At 37.7% G+C, this 18913-nt stretch overlaps 1 protein-coding gene across 1 annotated transcript; it reads right to left on the bottom strand.

The window, feature by feature from the left end:
* Positions 1 to 1080: 1080 nt before the first annotated feature.
* Positions 1081 to 18369, bottom strand: HHIPL2 (HHIP like 2). Its single transcript, XM_032216062.1, has 9 exons — positions 17998 to 18369; positions 13408 to 14060; positions 12030 to 12173; positions 10868 to 11199; positions 9366 to 9492; positions 8047 to 8192; positions 6615 to 6696; positions 3184 to 3266; positions 1081 to 1568 (listed from the first exon to the last, which is right to left on the bottom strand). The coding sequence occupies exons 1-9, from the start codon at positions 18367 to 18369 to the stop codon at positions 1162 to 1164; spliced, it is 2346 nt and encodes a 781-aa protein (XP_032071953.1). The 3' UTR covers positions 1081 to 1161.
* Positions 18370 to 18913: the final 544 nt, after the last annotated feature.

The raw sequence follows: 18913 nt of genomic DNA, 5'->3' as shown, positions 1-18913 counted from the left end.
GGGATTTCTCTATTAGCATATAGGGGCAATCTGCCTTCTCAAAGCAAAGTCTCCTCCATGCATGTTATGTTGTGATTCCCATAAGTCTCAGCCAGCACATACTGTATATTAGCAATGCAACTGGGGTTGGGGGAGTTTTACTATACAGTAACACATCTGGGAGGCACCAGCATGGAGAAGGTGAGATAGATGAAATCCAGAGCGCAGTCCACAGGGACATGCATTTTAGAGATGGAGAAGACTTTGATGTATAAAATTTCCTCTGATTAACATCTATATTTTTTCAAGAGTCTCCCAGAAACCACAAACACTTTCTTTTTTTCTTTCATTCTATATTTATAGAAGAGAGAGAGAGAGAGAGAAGGAATGAGAATTTTTTAAAACTCTTGCACTGTATGCTATAACTCATTTTAAAAATTCAACTTTTGGGTTGGCATCATTGAAATATAAAGATTGAGTAACATTTGGTCATTTTGATTTCTGTTGTGAAAATGCAAACATTTTAAAATAAAAATTAGAAGATTCCATTCTCGGGATACAACCAGCTTTCCTCATTTGCTCAGCCCTTCTTCCTCTGCCAAAAATGAGTGATTAAAGTGCAGCTCTCTGAATCTCAGTGATGCTTTTTCTAAGGAAGTCATGAAGGGACTGGTCTTTCAGAAAAAGGGAGCAAATCCATTCTCACATGAGACAGTTGTATTTTTGGTGGACTGTAGTAAGTGCCCACTAGAGCAGGGGTCTCCAACCTTGGCCCCTTGTGGACTTCAGCTCCCAGAGTTCCTCAGCCAGCAAAATGCTTCAAAGCTGGCAGAGGAACTCTGGAAGTTGAAGTCCACAAGTCTTGAAGTGGCCGAGGTTGGAGACCCCTGCACTAGTGTCTGATTAGATTCACTAAGCAATTCTCAGAGAAAGACCTGAGCAGAGCAGTTAACTGGAAAACATCTGGGATGGTTAAACTCCCAGTTGTAAACATTTAAACAATTAAAAATTTAAATGAATGTACCACATCTGGTGTGGCTGAAAAGCAGCGTAGATTCAAGTTTTAAAAATTGTGTATAATATCTTTATGCCATTCTGATTCACTTTCTTGGAAGTAAAATGAGTCACTTGGCAATCCCATCCAGATTCCCTTCACTTGATTCTTGGGAGCATTTTGGATGTTCAAACAGAACTTCTTGCACTGACCCTTTCTTTCTTCTTCTTTCCCTTCTTTGATGTTTTCTCCTTAGCTGCTGATTTCACCTTTGGAGACTGTGAAAGTTTCTTCAGGGCTCCAGGTAATTGTGATCTTCTCTTCTGGGGGGGCGAAGTTCTTGCTCCAGAGATGACTGGTGCTTTCTCTTTTTGTGTTCGCCCATCAGATTTGGCTTGGGCATCCCGGCCTTTGGGACGCTGTGCTGTTGGCAGCTTTTTACCAGAACGTGTAGGATCTGCTGAGCCATGTTTTCTGTCAGATGCAGGCTTCTTCCGTTTCTGGCCAGAAGAAGCAGGGAGACGTTCTTTAGAACGGACAATTGTTTTGGAAGACTGGGTTGTAAGGCGCTCTTTGATCAGTTCAGGCACAGTCTCTGAGAAAACATGGTTTAAAAGTTCATAATTCACATTAGCAGATTGACAACTTACAAATGCTGCCTTAGAGCAAGCAATGGCCTTTTCCCATATTTTTGCCTTACTTGCAAATCTAGTGGAAGGCAAGATCACATTTTCATTCAACCATGGGCATTACATTTGAAAGGTTGATCTGGGTAGCAGATTAAAGAAAAAAATATGAACATATACACATTTTTAAATGCCATGCCCATATCTGTAGCTATTTGGGTTTAAAAGTACAACTATACAAGAGAGAATCAGCAGACAATATTGCCTAAATCAAGCATTTAACGTACAGAAATAGCCTACAAAGCCATGGTTTCCTGTGACTAAACTCAAATTTAGCAGTACAGTTGCTGGAAATCAACTTACACTGCAGTTTAAGCTCCAACATAGGTTTTATATAGTTAAAACAAAAGTCTAGAAAGGAAAGAAAACATACCAACTATACCAACATGTGGTGTGACCACAGATATTTGCATTACCAGGACACCCCTCCTTCCTTCCTCCTCCCAACAATATTAAATTGCCAAAAGTTACTCACTGCTGATTTTATATTCCAATAGTTTTTAATTCTGTATACCTTATGTGTATATTAGTCACACTATCAGAGAACCTGGATGCTACTTTTTCAAGGAAGGAAGGAAGGAAGGAAGGAAGGAAGGAAGGAAGGAAGGAAGGAAGGAAGGAAGGGTATCTAGACGCAGTTCTTTATTATATTTATCAGTTAAGGTAAGACTTAAGCACATTAAAATGTAGTACCACTATTGACAATGTTATCATTATTTTTTTTAAATGATAGCTAATTTGACAGAAAGTGTTTGTCTCTCTGAGAGCAGTTGTACCAAAATCAAAACCTACAACTAAATAATGAACAAAACCTAAAGAAAGAATAACCTAGAATACAAGGGTTGGCAGAGACCTTGGAGGTCTTCTAGTTCAACTCCCTGCTTGAGCGGGAGACCTTACACCATTCCGGACAAATGGTTGTGCAATTTCTTCTTAAAACCTCAGTGTTGGAACACAGACAGCTTCTGGAGGAAAGTCACCCCACTGATTAATTGTTCTCACTGTCATAAAATTTCTCTTTAGAGTTGGGGGAAATGTATTTAATTATTTAGATTCTCAAACCCAATCGTTACAGAAATTACCACAGTCTTGGTTTCCAGGAATTACTTGCTAAGATGCTCTGTTCCCTTTGCTTCGATTGCTTTTATTAGTTTGGCTCTTCTCTGTCCTTTCCAGAGGTTTTTTCCCCCATTTGGGAAGAAAAGCTGCATCCACCCAGAACTATTTTTCCTTACTTCCAATGGTATTTCTACCACAAATTAAGAAGCACTACCAAATCATGCTATAATGTTATCAGTAAATGACCACAGAAATCATTGACCAACTATATTATCTGGACAAGGGACTATGTGTGAGAGGTGGGAATAGATGAGAAACAACGCACAATTTCTTGCTGAAGAAATGACTTCTTGTGATCTGAAAGAAAGTACTGAAAGCTGAACAAATCTTTCCTTTCAGTATGTCTGAATATTTGTACTATTACATAGTGAAAATAAACAGCAGAGCAAACCCTTATTGACTTACTTGCAGTTGGAACAAATGGAATCCGCTTGCTCTTTGTTTTCACTGGAACTGGCTTCTGTTTACATTTTCCTGGTGGAGCTCTCCTAAAACACAAATTGGATCACAAAAAAATATATCTGGGCAACTCAATGTGAATTTTGGGTTTTTTGCCCTAAGGGCTGAAGGAAGTTATCTAATTTTTGAGTACGGTAATTGAAAAGTGTGCAGTCTGAGGGATGCAGACCTTATGGGTCTTTCTTTCCAAACAGGGAAATCGTTAAATACAAAGCAGGTGATAACGGTACTCAGAGAATTTGATTTCAATGCAAAAAAAGACATTTTGGCATTTTTACTATAAGCTATAATTATTCCTTTTGAATAAAGGGACCAAAGGACAGAATCCAAAAAGTCAGGACATGCCTAAAAAAGGATAGGTGTCAATAGTGCAATCGCCATTTTGACCCTTTTCTAGATACCCTGTTTTGAATCCTGGTGTTAATCCTTTCCTTGACAGAATAATGTCTTTAATTAAGGAAGTTGTTAATATATTTTCTAATTAAAATGGACATTACTCCTAATTTACATAACCTGCCAATGAGATCATAGTTGTGTTTGTATATTTTTCATGCTCTGCTAATTAACTGTGACTTTAAACACAGGCAGATATGTTGGCCAGAGGGAAGACAACCCATATTACAGCAGTAACTTTATTAGTCAAACACAAAATGTATTAAGACTTTGAAAATTGGGGGATTACTATGAACATTTTGTCAGAAAAAAATACCTGTAGTTATAGGAAAAAAGGGAAGGCAGACCTGTGGCTGATATACCATATTAACATAGCAATAGCAATAGCAGTAGACTTATATACCGCTTCATAGGGCTTTCAGCCCTCTCTAAGCGGTTTACAGAGAGTCAGCATATTGCCCCCAACAATCTGGGTCCTCATTTTACCCACCTCGGAAGGATGGAAGGCTGAGTCAACCCTGAAACATGACTGAACCCTGAAACATGACTGAAAGAGTTCCCGAGTAAATAAACCTCCCTTGACATCTGCCTATTTGGGGGGGGGGGGGGAGTACCCCCAGAAGTGGCTAGAAAAGAGCTGTCATATGAATCTCACCATCAAAGAGTTGGTTTCCATAGTAACACTGCATAGTACTTCTTGACAATCATGGTTGGCCCACATGTCTTAAAGGAATGTGGTCCTTGAGGTATTAAATTCTAACCCTTGGCCTCCCTGGGATGAGGAAAGGGATAAACCAACTTCTGAAGGGTCACATCTTTCTCACCCATGTTTAAATCCTACATTTGGCCTCCTCAACATTATAGTAGTCCATACCTATCACCATTTTATGTCCTAACTTTACTGAGAAAACAAGAGAATATTCTTAATATCTATTAAATGTATAGATATATGCAACAGATGCCAATTGCATAGAATGAACAATGTTGATCTCTTCTCCTTTCAAATGTTTTAGTCAAAAGGATTTCACATTCCCTAAAACATATGTCTGCATACATACAATTCCTATTCCAACAACTCAAAATTATGGCATATTTAAAAGCTAAACCAGTAGCTGCAAACTATAGGCTCGGCATGCCAGTTTTGCTTTGTATGTACAAGTAGTCCTCATTTAGTGACCTCATTAAGCAAAGCAGTCACTAAGTGAAATTGTGTCCGTGTTTATTATTTTACTTCAGTTTTTCTTTGCTGTACAGATCCACAAAAGCTGTATACGTGAGGATTGGTGGTAAAGTTACTATTGCAACCGCAAATGTTCATTAAAAAGAATTACATGTAATCATCTGAAATCAATAGCTCAAACACCAATCCTGAAATTTCTTATGTAAATACTTCCCTTTTTAAAAGTATAAATTATATTTCCTACATTCGTTTTTCTATCCTTTCATTAAAAAAAAGCAGCAGCAATTTTTTTCTACTTTTTCTGCTGCTGCTGCTGCTGCTGTTTTTCTTAATGTGGCTTTCTCTTGTATAGAATATCCAATGCTTTCACTTCAGGTCTATCAATGGAGTTTTCATGTTTGTCCTAGACTCGTTCCTCAGTTGCAGACAAATTCTACGGTAATCCTCCATTTTAAAATAAATACACCAAATTTAGATGGAATGGAAAGATATATTTTTGTCTGCTTTCCATGCTGCCAGTCCCGCAGAGCCTCCTACAGGCCAACTTTCCTTGAGTTTTGCTTACCACAGCCTTCCCTAAACTGGCACTTGGTGAGATATGTTGGACTACAACCTGCTTCAGATGAGAATTAGAGTCCAACTTATCTGGAGGGCATTGGCTGGATAAAACTATCCTCTAAAATAAGAACAAGACAAAACAGGAAGAACATGATAGCTTCCATTGATGAAAACAAGATGCACAGAGAGGTGGACTAAACAGATTTTGGAAGACAAGCCCAGGTTTATCCCCTTGCCTCTTTTAAAACACTGATTACTTGGACCATTATTGTTGTTGTTGTTGTAGTTATTCCCATGTTGGTGATAATATAAACTCTCTTCTGGATTGGGATTGGTGGGAGGAGAGATGCAGAGTCAATAAATTAAGTGCTTCTTAGTGATGACTAACCAACATCAAGAGTATGGGATGGCTCATACGTATGTCACACTAATATAATTTATTTGCCTTGGGGTTAAAATGATGAATAGACCAGGATAATTAAAAAGCAGAACATTGAACATATATTGATGTGACCAATAATTTTTAAATAGGGGTGTTTTTTGAAATATTATAGATTTCACCACATACAGTACCCTCACACACATGAACTGATGCTCATTTGACTTCTGAGCAGAGAAAATAAAGGTTTTGTTGTGGGGCAAAGGAATTCAAATTATTTGTTCAAGCCCTGTAAAGAAGCTGTTTCTGAGATCATTAAAACAGTCTTTCAGGTTGTTAGAGCATAAATTAGAATTTATAACTAAATGCATTTCATCTGTTTCCATATTTTTAGTTCTTGGACAGTTTTTTCTGACAGGCTTTGTTTTACTGAGAAGCAGCTGCATAACAGGAAGCTTCAATACAGGGACTCATACAGGCTGTGCTCTCTAATCCAAAGTTTCTCCACCTTGGCCATTTTAAGATATGTGGACTCCAACTCCCAGAATTCCCCAGTCAGCTGAAGTCCACACATCTTTAAATGGCAAAGGCTGAGAAATATGGCTTTAATCTCTTCCTTTCCCTAATCCCCAAGGGGAGAAAAAGCTTTCCCAACTGCAAAGGAGGAAAATACAAATAAAAGTTGTGCACTCCTGCATTCAGAAAGAGCAACTTCTCAATAACGTAAATCCATCCTCAGTTGTCATTCATGAAACTGAAGTCAGATTGATTCATGAGGGTGTCTTGGCAATTACAGATGTCTTTCTTCTTTTTTTCTTTTAAAATAGCTCAAGAAAGAACTTTTGAGATCTTGGAAGAGGTACTAACCTTGCTGGATCCACAAATTTGTAAATAGAGCCACTTGGAGCATAGGCACTTGGATAAGATGTAGCCATAAAATAAAGTTCACCTGGAGACAACAAAAGAAAGGATGTGTATTAGTAACAGGACTACTTTGGACAAGACTGATTTAGTTCTTAGTTCTCCTTTGGATGGCTTGTGTTATAAGTCCCATCAGGCTGAAGGCAGCTGAGTACTGTAACCATCCAGTCTGTCTTTCTTTCCCATTCTTGCTCTTGCAATTTCTGGCAGATATAAAGCTGGAACGTTTTCAGCTATTGGTAGGATAATAAATATAGTTGATTTGGCTTTATTGACTGCTAGTCAACCATGCCTGCCTACCTCTAATATAAGCAAGAACAATGCTCTATCTTATGGGTGCCAAACTCATGGTGTCACGTTGCTGTCACATGACGTATTGCAATGTTTTTCCCCTTTGTGGAGCTGCATGTGATGCATCTGGGCCACGAGCCACCACTTTGACACCCCTGCCTGCTCTATCTGGTATAGAACAATGCAGCATGAATGAGCAGACATTTCTCTTGGCATCTGCCAAAATTTTAAAATGTTTAAAGAAGTTTTTAATTTTGAAAGCACATTTTAATGGGAAAGTGGCATATAGTGTCAGCCTCAAGCATCATTTTTGGTTCTAGGTTGATCGGTGTGTCTCACATTAGCCCACAGGCATCCTTAGGATGTAAAGTAGGTGGAGCTGAAGCTCAGGACTTTTGGATTATGTCTATTTGATGGAAAACAAGACATAGGAAAATTAGCATATTAAAGAGAGCTCTGTGAGTCCCACAATCTTGGCAGGAGCAAGTTGCTTTCTGAACTGGCCATGGTAGAAATTTTCCAAATATTCTAGTAGTAGTCATTTTGTAAAAGCATCCACAGCAAGCTCTAAACCTTTTGAGCATGCCTACTTATTCAAAAATGTTGTCTGTGACCAAAGGCATGCTTTGGAAAGTTAGCATAAAGGCATACCAGTTTAATTAGTTAATTACACATACAGTGTACATAATATGTGTAGACTGTCCCAAACAATTAAAACATCTTAAACCAAGAATAAAACAGAAAACACAGTAAACAAAATTAAATAAAAGATGCATGCATACCCAATAAATTCAAGCCAAATGTTTAGTAGAATAATACTGTTTTAACTCCTTTGTGAAATCTCTCTAGGGAAACTTGCTCCAGATGTGGAGGTGATTATTAAAAGACCTTTAGTCTAGCTTCTACCTATAAACCTGTCATGGAGGGTAGGATTCCCAGCAGATCATCTCTATGGTTTCAAACCAAATGGCAGATTCAATTTTGCCAAGGCAGTGATTTAGGTAACCCTGTACTAATCATATCCTTTTTTGAATTAGATCCTCCAAACACCCCATTTTTAAGATATTGGAAATAAGAAACAGGTTACCTGCTTCATCCTCTGCAAAAGAGATGATAAATTTGCTGTATGAACTCACGAGCCCTGGAAAAGCACAGGCTTTTATGCTACCAATGCAAATATCTTGTTTTTTCCATGTATTTGTTCTCTCATCTTCCTGTAAAGCCATAAGTTGACTGAATGGAGAAAGAAAATGAAATCTTATTTTTATTTTGCAATTCCACTATAGTTCAAAGTTTTAAAAAATAATGGTAGTACACACAGTTAATTTATGCAAAAATGAAATTAAACCTTGGTGATCCTGAGCCTGCTTTATTCACTTATGAAAGGACACAGGTCCATGTTGGAACATCTGCCTCCATGCAAAAGATTCTAGGTTCAACACCCCCCCCCCCCCAGCCTCTCTAAAAAATGGTCTTCAGAATTTTCACTTGAAAACTTAGACTAGACCTTCAATATAACAAAACAAAGATCAATATTGTGATCCAATATACGTAAGACACTTCCTATATTTCTCTATTACCCAGAAATAGGGAATTTGTGACCCTTCAGATACTGTTAATTAGAGTATATTCTCATCATCCTTGGCTACTGAACATACTAATTAGATGTGATGGGAATTAGATGTGAAGGGCAATAGCCATCTATTGCTCTATTCCATTTAAATAATTTGCATATATATTTTGCTATCAGAACTGGTTCCATGAGTAATTTTAGATGTAGATTCATGATCTTGTACCCATGGGAAATTCACTCATTTTCAGATGATTGTCTTAAAGGAATGGTTACCTGAATATTTGCAACTGAGGCATAGTAATGCCTGATGAGAACTGTCAAAAACTATGTGATAAAACTTTATATACACAGTCACAGCAATTAAAAAAGGAACAAGGCCTTTAGAAAGATGGGTTGAACTTCTCTACCATGGTCACTTCATGTATTTTCATATTTTGCTAGCCACTGGTCTTAACCTAATGGGGTCACACTATTTTCAAATATATAATCCCAGATACACATTTGGGCTGAATGTGCTAAAGACCTGTAGTTTGGGCAGCTATAGCTTGAAGGAAAAGCTGATAAAGAACCTCTTACATTTGGTGGGAATTGTAGAATTGAATAAGCATAATTATCTCACCTCAATGGTGAGATAGGTAGTGTATAAATTTAATTAATAAATAAATAATCATAATGGATAACACTTAGAATAGTCAAAAAGAAACAAATGTTTTACATACTCAGGCAACATAAACAGAATCTTATCTGATCACAAAGTTTATTTGTGATCAATAAACTTTGTCCTTCTCCATATATTACACACTTTAGTGTGTTTAAAAGTAACTGTCCCTTACCCATTCATAAAGTCGCCAAAAATGTAAAGACCATTGAGGTTTGGAGATTCACACCCTCGATAAACATATCCACCAGTGACTGATTTTCCTACAGAACGTCCATAAGCAAATATTGGAAGTACATCCTCTGTTACAAAGGAAAAGAAGTTACCCAACTGAAATTATTGGATTATCTAAAAAGAGGCAAAAATCTCCTGATCGAGAGCAATGCCAATGTTAAGTTCTGATTATTATTTACTAATAAGAATCTACATTTCCAGGATTTCAATCCTTAAATAATCAAACCGGCAGAGGAGGAAGAACCTCAGGATTTACAACTATACAAAACAAACCCAAGTTAAGAAACTTGGGGGAATAGTATCTCAGAAACAGGACAGTGCCCATTTCAGGGCATTCACTCTATAGTAGTATAGAGTACCATTTCTGTGAACACTACTTCCTTAATCTATGAGCAATAAGCATGCATGCAAGTATTGTTTTCTACTATGTGTTACCCACATAAAATTTATTTGCATGATATTATTCTTGATTAAGTACACTAAGTGTTCTTAATGTATTTGTCATTTGACCCAATGATGACTGCAACATACTATGTAAACAGTCTTAGCAGTAAGAGACCTGCCCAAGTATCTATTTAAAGATTATTTATTTGTTTGTTGTTTTGAGAGGTAAACAAAATGTTAAATGTTTACAGGCAAGGCTTTCTACTTGATTGACATATGTAGAAGTAACATACTTATTTAGAAACTCTTAGCTGCAGTGTTTGTAGAGTAAGTCCAGGGAAGGCCACCTTTTGATAGAGAGGTGCAATTTGTGGCACAACTCCACAGCACATTTTGCCATTTTGAAATAAAACAGCCAGATCTTGAGGATGCCTGCATCTCTTAGGAAATGGATAGCTTAATGTAGACTTGTGATTTGACAGACCCTGTTCTCATATGCTCCACTCCAGTTTTTTACAAGCACATAAAGATGCTAACTAGTTTTCTTTAAAAAAACATGATTTGGAGAACACATAATCCCACCCACTTCCTAATATTTTAGTGCTGTATCTCATATCCTCCGAGTCTTTGTGCCCAGACAGGGAGTACTGGCAAGGCTTTGTTATATCATTACCTGTTCTAGGGAGCAGGCAGACAAAAACAGGGCCACATATTGATGAGGGTTAGCCTTTTCTGCAACAGTTTCTCACCAACAATTTTCCTTAAGTATGCAAAATGGCTCAATTGATTAAATGTAGGTGGTTCCATGACTGCTGGGGTTATGTATGTCTACTTTTGATTAGTTAATTCCTTTGATTGTTTTCAGCAATAGGTTGACCCTTGCTGTGGGGCCTTCACTTACTTCTAAGGATGTAGGTATGTGTATTGTGAAGTTACATGAAAGGTGTTTCCATGCCATAACACTGCTTTTATTGATTTAATGAAAGTAATAAGCTTCTATAAGATGCCTACACATTGGCGTTCATCTTATTAGCAGTCCTGGGATGTTATAATACTTACCTAATGAGGAGTTTTGACACAGTTTCGTATCATAGCACTCAAACCCTTCCTTGGCTCTCCAACCATAGTTCCCGCCTTTAATAATTATATCCACTTCTTCAAACCTGTTCTGGCCGACATCTCCACAGAAGATTCGTCCCTTTCCCCTGTGACTGAGTGGATCTCCACGATCCACAGAGCAGCGCCACATGTTCCTTACACCGTAAGCATAGACTTCAGGGCGAGCTTTGGGATCCAAGGAAAATGGATTGTCATGGGGAATGCGGTAGGGCCTCCCCTGGGGACCTTTTCCTTCCACATCAATCCGTAAAACTTTCCCTAACAAGCTACTCCTAAGAAAAAAGCAAGACATAAGAAGGCACTGTTAAAGGCATGGTCAACTCATCAAATAATTTAGTAGTTGTGAAGTAGCCTCAATAGAGATTTAGTCTGATTTGGGAAGCAGAGGAAATCTTGGTTCCTATTTTTAAATTTCATCCTGGAACTAATCTCCTGAATGAAATTTTAAGACAAATCTGGATTTCCACATTCAGAATACTAATATTTACAATAACATACTCAAATGTGAGCAGTATTTTAAGAAATCTAATTGGTTTGTTTGGTCTGTTTGTTTTCCGTGCGTTGAATATATAGTATGTTCTGATAAATGTTTTCCATTGTTTCAAGGCACTATTGACATATGCAGTTAGTAACTTCATTTAATAGATTATATTAATAGATTGTAGCATTATTTGAAAAGTACACACCTGCCATTTTATCAATATTATTTAAAACAGTTTTATTAAATAGTTTTTCTACATGATAGAAAGATTTTTCTCCTTCAGTTCAATCAGATTTTTGGAGACTGTCTGGACAAATCCCTGAAGTTTTTTTAGTAAGGTTTTTCAGAAGTGTTTTGCTGTTGCCTCCTTCCTAGGGCTGAGAGAATGTGACTGGTCCAAGGTCACCCAGCTGGCTTTGTGGCAGGACTAGAATTCAGTCTTCCAGTTTTTAATCTGATGGCTTAACCACTATATCAAACTGGTTGGCAATATAGAAATTAAAGTATAATAAAATTTAATTTGCAATAGTTACAATAACTAGCTTTATTAAACTGTTTATATCAACAAACTTCCCATATAACCATTTCTATTTAAATGCAGTGAAAGGCAGATATATTTACTTGTTTTGAGCATTTCCGAATTTACCAAAAGGGTCCCCAGCTTTCCCTCCATCTCCAGTAAACAGATACAAGTAACCGTCTAGTCCAAACAGGATCGCTCCACCATTATGATTTGCAGCTGGTTGTTTAATCTCTAAGAGATTCCTAAAGAAGAAATGAGAAACAATGTGCAAGGGGAAGAAGAAGAAACAAACATAGATAAAGTTGGGTGCCTTGGATGGCTTTCAAGGATTTCCTGCAAACAGATTATTTATTCAAGCATTAATCATAACACCTTATCAACTTAGTGCTTTTGTTTAACTTTTCTTACACTAAACAAAGAAAGGACATTAGCTTTTTTTTTCTATTTCTATGTTTCTACTGAAGCTGATCATAGGCACATGATAAAATCTGGGTCAGGACACAATGTCCATCAGTGTCTATACTTCCCTGATAGTAGGATAGAGCCACTAATTTTCGAGCAAAGTTTAACGGCTCTTCTATTATTTTTGAATCCAAACTGCTAGTCAGCATAACTCTGAATTGCTGCTGCTTCTGGAGTATGATTGAAGCTCTGAATGGTCTTCTGCATAGGCCATTGTCGACTCAGAATGGACTCATGACTCTACCTGCCTTTTGAAATGGGAATATTCAAGCACGGTTGCAGGATTAAAAAGAACATGATCTCATGAAGCTTTTTTTTTTAGGACTTAGCAATAGCAATAGCAATTAGACTTATATACCGCTTCATAGGGCTTTCATCCCTCTCTAAGCGGTTTACAGAGTCAGCATATTGCCCCCAACAACAATCCGGGTCCTCATTTTACCCACCTCGGAAGGATGGAAGGCTGACTCAACCCTGAGCCAGTGAGATTTAAACAGCCGAACTGCAGAACTGCAGTCAGCTGAAGTAGCCTGCAGTGCTGCATTTAACCACTGCGCCACCTCGGACTTCTCTGTACCTTCATGAATAAACCTAGTTCTGAATCAGACATTGGTTGATCAGCTTGTAAATCAGGACCCTAAAATATCAGTCATGCCATAATTCAGTAAAAATAACAGAAAACCCTGTTTTAGTCAGATTCAGGGTCACAAACAGTTAAAGACCACTGCTCTAAAATGATGTAGACTAAAGAGTGATGTGCACCATAGATAGATGTATTCTTGGCTTAACACCACAATGTTGCTTCTCTTGCTTAACAGCAGAAAAATAGATTGCATGCATTTGTAGGATTTGTATAAGTGGTTCTTAATTTGATTGATTTATTTTTGAAATGGATTATCCATGGTCTTAGTATTCTATTTTGGTCTATGCTGTTGTATAACATTTTATATAAATGAAATGAGCAAATATGTCTTCAGCCTTGGAAGAACGCAAGTAGAGAAAAGGAATTATTACCTTTCTGTGGTTATATCGGCCTTGTTGACATCAGCTGTGGAAACCATCAGTTCACTAATCCTGATTTTTTCCACCTTTTTCTTGTCCTGGTAGGAGTAATAGATGTAGAATTTCCCGTTTTCTTTGTATTGGGGATGGAAAGCCATCCCAAGGAATCCCCTCTCATCCCCAACCCAAGGGGTAGTCAGCACCAATTGCTTAATGTCTAGAAAAGGTTCTTCTAATCTACTTCCATCTGGGAGGTAAACCCACACAAGGCCCATTTGTTCAGCTACAAACATCCGATGGGTATTGTCATTGGCATGCACCATGAGCACCGGATTCCTCAGCCCATTGGCCACTTCTTTGAGGCACAGTTGAAGGCAACCTTTCTTGTCTGCCACCACAACACCCAGATTATTGTTAAGGTCAGTGTTCCTCAGTACATCAGGAAAACAATAGTCTTTATCCTGAATGTTTACGATGTTGCAGAATTGGGTCCTGTTCTTCTCACACCATTCTTGAATGTGCCTGTCATCTGTAAGCAGTGTGATTGCAGAATGGCAGTAGAGGTGGAATTCTGAGCAATAGTCAAAACAAAGGCCAGGGAGGTTTCGAAGGGGCGTCTGGGGGTTCTCGGCATCATAGAGATGGGCCGCATAGGGCGAGCATTCCTGTTCAAGATTAATACACTCTGTTATTCTCTGAAACATTATGGGGTGGTCTGTGACTATTTGCATCTGCTTAACTCAAATGTGAATAAATAGTTATAAAGACATTTCATATCGGCAGGATTTCATGTTTTTAAGAAATACAATAATCTAAAAATATTTCTAATTTTTTCCTGCAGAATGGAAGAATAAATAATACATTGGATCCAACACAGTCATTAACCCACTGATTGCAATGTGGAAGATTAAACCTGGAGTTCCCTGTTGTGCATACAGATTAAGAATGTGTTATTTGAGTCCATATGGGTCTTCCACGTTCTTTTAAATCATGTTACCTGTAGGAGAATACACCATTTGAAAATCTAAAACAAGTGAAACCTACAAAGGTGCTACTTATTTAAAAAAAAACCTGAATAAATCAATACCAATTTTCCCACCATTTCCTTAGGTTTGTGATTTATTGCTTAAAGTCCAAATCTTGTCTTGTGCTGTGTTTCTATATCCAAGAATACAAATAACATCCATTGTGACTAAGCATGGCTAAAGTTAAGACATTCCTTTGGGTTGACATAAGAATTAAATTGCCTTAATAATTTTAAAAAAACATTACTCCTGCTGCTTTTCATTTTTCCATGTGAGGTGGCAATTTAAGGGGTGTTCTGTTTGCTATTCTTATTCTCTCTCAACAAGAATTGAACATATAAAAATTTCATTCCCACTGTTTAAGGATTCCATTTGCTCATTTGAAAAATTTCCTTCCACTACATAGGGTTTAATTTAATCTACATAGAATTTGTGGTTAGCAGTGTGTAAATGCTATATTCTAGATAGCCACTGTAAAACATTCTCTGCTTGTGTAAGAATCTCTCTATCTCTCTATCTTTCTTCCTTTCTTTCTTCCTGAGAGCCCCTAATATTAGATTATCCAGATGTTGTTTAAGTATACTGCATCATATTCCTTTCCTACAAAATAATGTCTTGAAATCAAATTCCCATACAGCTGCAGACCTTTTTAATCAATCAAAGCTTTAGAGAACAATCCTAATCTGCGGATTGAAATTCAGAATGGACAAAAATATTCTCCCTTTGCTTATGCCGAAATGTTCTGCTGGAAGGCCAGGAGAATTGCTTTTATACATGTTGATCTGTTGGTGGTGATGTTTCTGCCAGTAGAACCCCAACCAGGGATTTTCAGGGATATACCAAATTAGATCAGATAAATCCTTGGATTCTTTATCCTTGGAGGATCCTTGGATTGGACCCTCCAAGTATCCCAGTCTGAAGCTGACCCCAGTTAATTTTCTATTCTTGAATTCAGGAGTCGGGTGGAATTTCAAAGACTCAAAAGTTACTGGTGGATCGTCTTCCATTTTACTTTCATTCACTCAACTGTTTTGCCCCTAATGAGAAAAGGTCCACGAAGGATTTAAAAACAGAATATTATGATCTTTGGGGTTTCTATTTGAGAGAGAAAAGATTAAACATCTTTTTTTCTTGTAGAAGTTAATAACAATTTTGTTTATTAATTTATGTAAACCTTCAAAATGCATTAGTCCGCAGCTTTCAGCAACTACAGTGAATGGCTGGAAATTTAGGGAGCTGAAGTCCAACATATTTGGAGCTGCCTAATTAGAAAGGGTCAGTGTGCCAAGACATAACAAGCATGATAAAAGATCCAAATAGACATGATTCACAGCACAACCCTGAATAAGTCTGCTTAGACTACTGACGTCAAGAGTTTTTGTATTAGGAAAATGAATATGGGATTCCAACAGTGATGTAATTAAAATGTATTTTATTTAAAGTGCAGATTCATAATGCAAACTCATCAGCTATAAGATGGTAATAATGAAACTTGGTACAGAGGGGCAATAAGAATTAGGTTAATCCTTTTCTCTCCAGCTGTGGCTATTTAGAAAATTTATCTTCTAAAGTTTGTCTTTGCACTGAGATGAAATCTACTACATAATCCATTTTTTTCTGTTTTGTTAAAAAAAACAGTGGCTCCTGCCCTCTGGAATATCTTATCCCCCGAAGTGAGATCGGCTCCCATACTTCTGACCTTCCATAAGGTTATATCTGGCTGTTTCAGATGGCTTGGGGCCCCGGGGGGGGGGGAGTATCACACTGGAGGTGGTTGATTAAGAGCCAATCCCATCTTCTCTCCTCCCCCCATTCCTCCTCTTCTCCATCTTGTAACTGTGATTTTATTTTGTTTGCATCTTCATTTTAGCTCTGATTGTTTTAATGTTGTTATGCCATAAGCTACGTAGACTTGCTTCAAAATGAGATAGATGGCATAAATTTAATAAATAAATAATAAAGTCTATACATGAATTGCAAAACTGCATTGAACCTCACAATAACTTTGGGTTCAACAGCTGTACAATTATTTTCACAATGGAATCCTGAAAACAGTTCTATGTTGACTTAACAATATCAGGACATACCCTATACAGTAATATAGGTCATTGATGAAGGCATGGCAAGCTGGAAGAATGTTGATTGTTTTGTTTTTTTGTTTGTTTTGGGGGTTTGTTTCTTTGTTTTGCTGCTCAGTGCTGGCATATGGTAAACCACAACAACATGGCTTCTGTTCAGAAGGAAACCCCATTCTACCCTTAATTCAATGAATACAGGAGTCTAGGAAGGGCTCCACCAGAAAATCATTCATTGTTCTCCTGCACACCAGTGGGATGGCTGGTTTGGCAAGGAAGGGAGCAGGCTAGGAGACAGAGAAAGGTGAGGAGGGTGGAGGGTGGCTGTTCCAACAGTTCTATGAATCCAGCTGTCTGATCTAAGACTGTCTTCAGGAGCATAGCTATTGCAGGTCATTAAAAATGCAATCTAAACGCCTTATTTATAACAACCAAAAACAAAAATACCAAGGTCTGCTGTTGATTTGATTCATTTGCTGAGTTTCTACCTTAGTCCGCATTTGAAAAGACACAAAAAAAGGCATTTGGTTTTAGCCTGGAACATGAGATAATCAGCATGATCCTTTGACAGAATGCAACTTTTTTTTATTTCATCAAATGGAACACTGTGGATTATTTTTTGTTGCACCAGGATATACCATTCCATAATCTCCTTCCTGAGCTCACAACTGTCTTGCAGGGGAGGCTTAGCTTGACAGACAAGCTAATTCAAGAAGAAGATTATCATTCTTCTATAAAATGATTTGAGAACATTTTTTATTCTTGTAGCGTGCTTTATATAGATAGAGATATGTAATTTATCATACTGCTGCTACTGTCTAACAGACTTATACCAAATCAATACTGTATGAAATTTGAAAAATCTGCTTAGCAGGGACTAAAATGGTGTTAGTCATAAGCACTTATTTTCTTTTCAAGCTGTCTTTACATTTTTGCAGAGAAGAGAAGAGCAAATGAACATTACTCTCTCCAGCTGCAGCTTCATACTTACTTGGAACTGTGAATTCATCAGAAGGCAAACTTCTACTCTTGATTCATCCTTGAATTATTGGTTTAGTTTAACAGAATCTTTCCATTATAATATGGTTAGCATCTATCTACCTATCTACCTATCTATCTATCTATCTATCTATCTATCTATCTATCTATCTATCTATCTATCTATCTATCTATCTACCTACCTACCTACCTACCTACCTACCTACCTACCTACCTACCTACCTACCTACCTATCTATTTAAATTATATCATTGTCCATCTCATAAGCAAATGATTCTGGGAGATATAACTAAAACAATAATTTGCATGCAAAGCAAATTTGAAGAATTTATGCTCATTCAATAGGCTCAACTTACTTACCAGCAGAAAAGTTCTCCTGGGAATCTCAAATGCAAATTATTAAATTACCATTTCCATCATTTCTCAGAAAGGCCAAAACTGCTAACAATCATCTCCATCACAAAGGCATATGAGGAAGATGAGGCTACTCACCACTATCTTACCTGGCACAAGATATCTTTGATGAATCCTCCACATAGTTTTTGGGCTTGGGGATCAATGTAATCCATGATGTCCCAGTATTTGGCAGCAATGTGGTTGTCCTTCTCTTGCTCACAACAGCCAAATGTTTCATAGGCAGAGCAAAACTCCAGATGGAATGGAGGCTGGAAAGGAGGACCATAATCCAGGCACTGGGGATGGCCCAGGACAACTGCAGCATGGTGCAAAAGTAATATGGAGATGCAAATGAGGAAATAAGTTGCACAAAGAGAAATCCTGGAACTGTGGAGGCTTAAAGTAGTTTTCTCCCCTGGAGGTTTCCTGGGGTCATTTGAATCTGATATGTGTCCATCTGGAAAATGGGGTTTATTCATCTTCTAAGCTGTGATTCATCAGCATAGAGCCCAATGTTTGCTTAGGTTTGTTTTCCAGGCATGCAGGCATATACCCTAACCCCTCCCTGTCTCATTAAGTTTGCTAATAGTGAGCTGAGAAGCAACTTTCCAGTCCGCCTCCTTGCAGTTCCACGCCTCCCTCCTTCCTTTTTCACAAAGTTATCTGTTCCCTTCAACACCATAGATTTCATCCAAGAACACATCCAAATAGAGATCGATAAGAGGCAAATAGGCAGACAGAGTGAAGAATGACAGCTGCTGCAGCCTTATGGGAATATCTGGTCTACGGTTACAGGGGAGAGAAAGGATCTGTTTTTTCCAGTTCCAAATGATTCCCAAACTTCAGCCAAATAGCTCAGAAGGAAGATGAATCATGTTCATCAGTTACGTTCCCATTCCAATTTATTTCAGCTTAGCCATACAGAATTCTAAAGAAACACAATTCCCCCTCCACATCTGACCCTAAGCATATTGAAACAAAAATAGGATTTTTAATCATAGGTAATTTAAAGGAATTGCTTCT

This window comes from Thamnophis elegans, chromosome 4 (genome assembly GCF_009769535.1).
Source record: "Thamnophis elegans isolate rThaEle1 chromosome 4, rThaEle1.pri, whole genome shotgun sequence".
Classification (NCBI taxonomy): Eukaryota; Metazoa; Chordata; class Lepidosauria; order Squamata; family Colubridae; genus Thamnophis; species Thamnophis elegans.
The sequence above is the reverse complement of the archived record's forward strand: the minus strand, read 5'-3'. Positions and strand labels throughout refer to the sequence as shown.

Coding starts and splice junctions, on each gene's coding strand:
- HHIPL2 (XM_032216062.1), bottom strand. CDS start 18,369: ATGAATAAACCCCATTTTCCAGATGGACACATATCAGATTCAAATGAC. Junction 11,200..12,029: donor TTCGGAAATGCTCAAAACAA/GTAAATATATCT, acceptor CTTTTTTCTTAG/GAGTAGCTTGTTAGGGAAAG. Junction 1,569..3,183: donor TCCATTTGTTCCAACTGCAA/GTAAGTCAATAA, acceptor ATGTTTTCTCAG/AGACTGTGCCTGAACTGATC.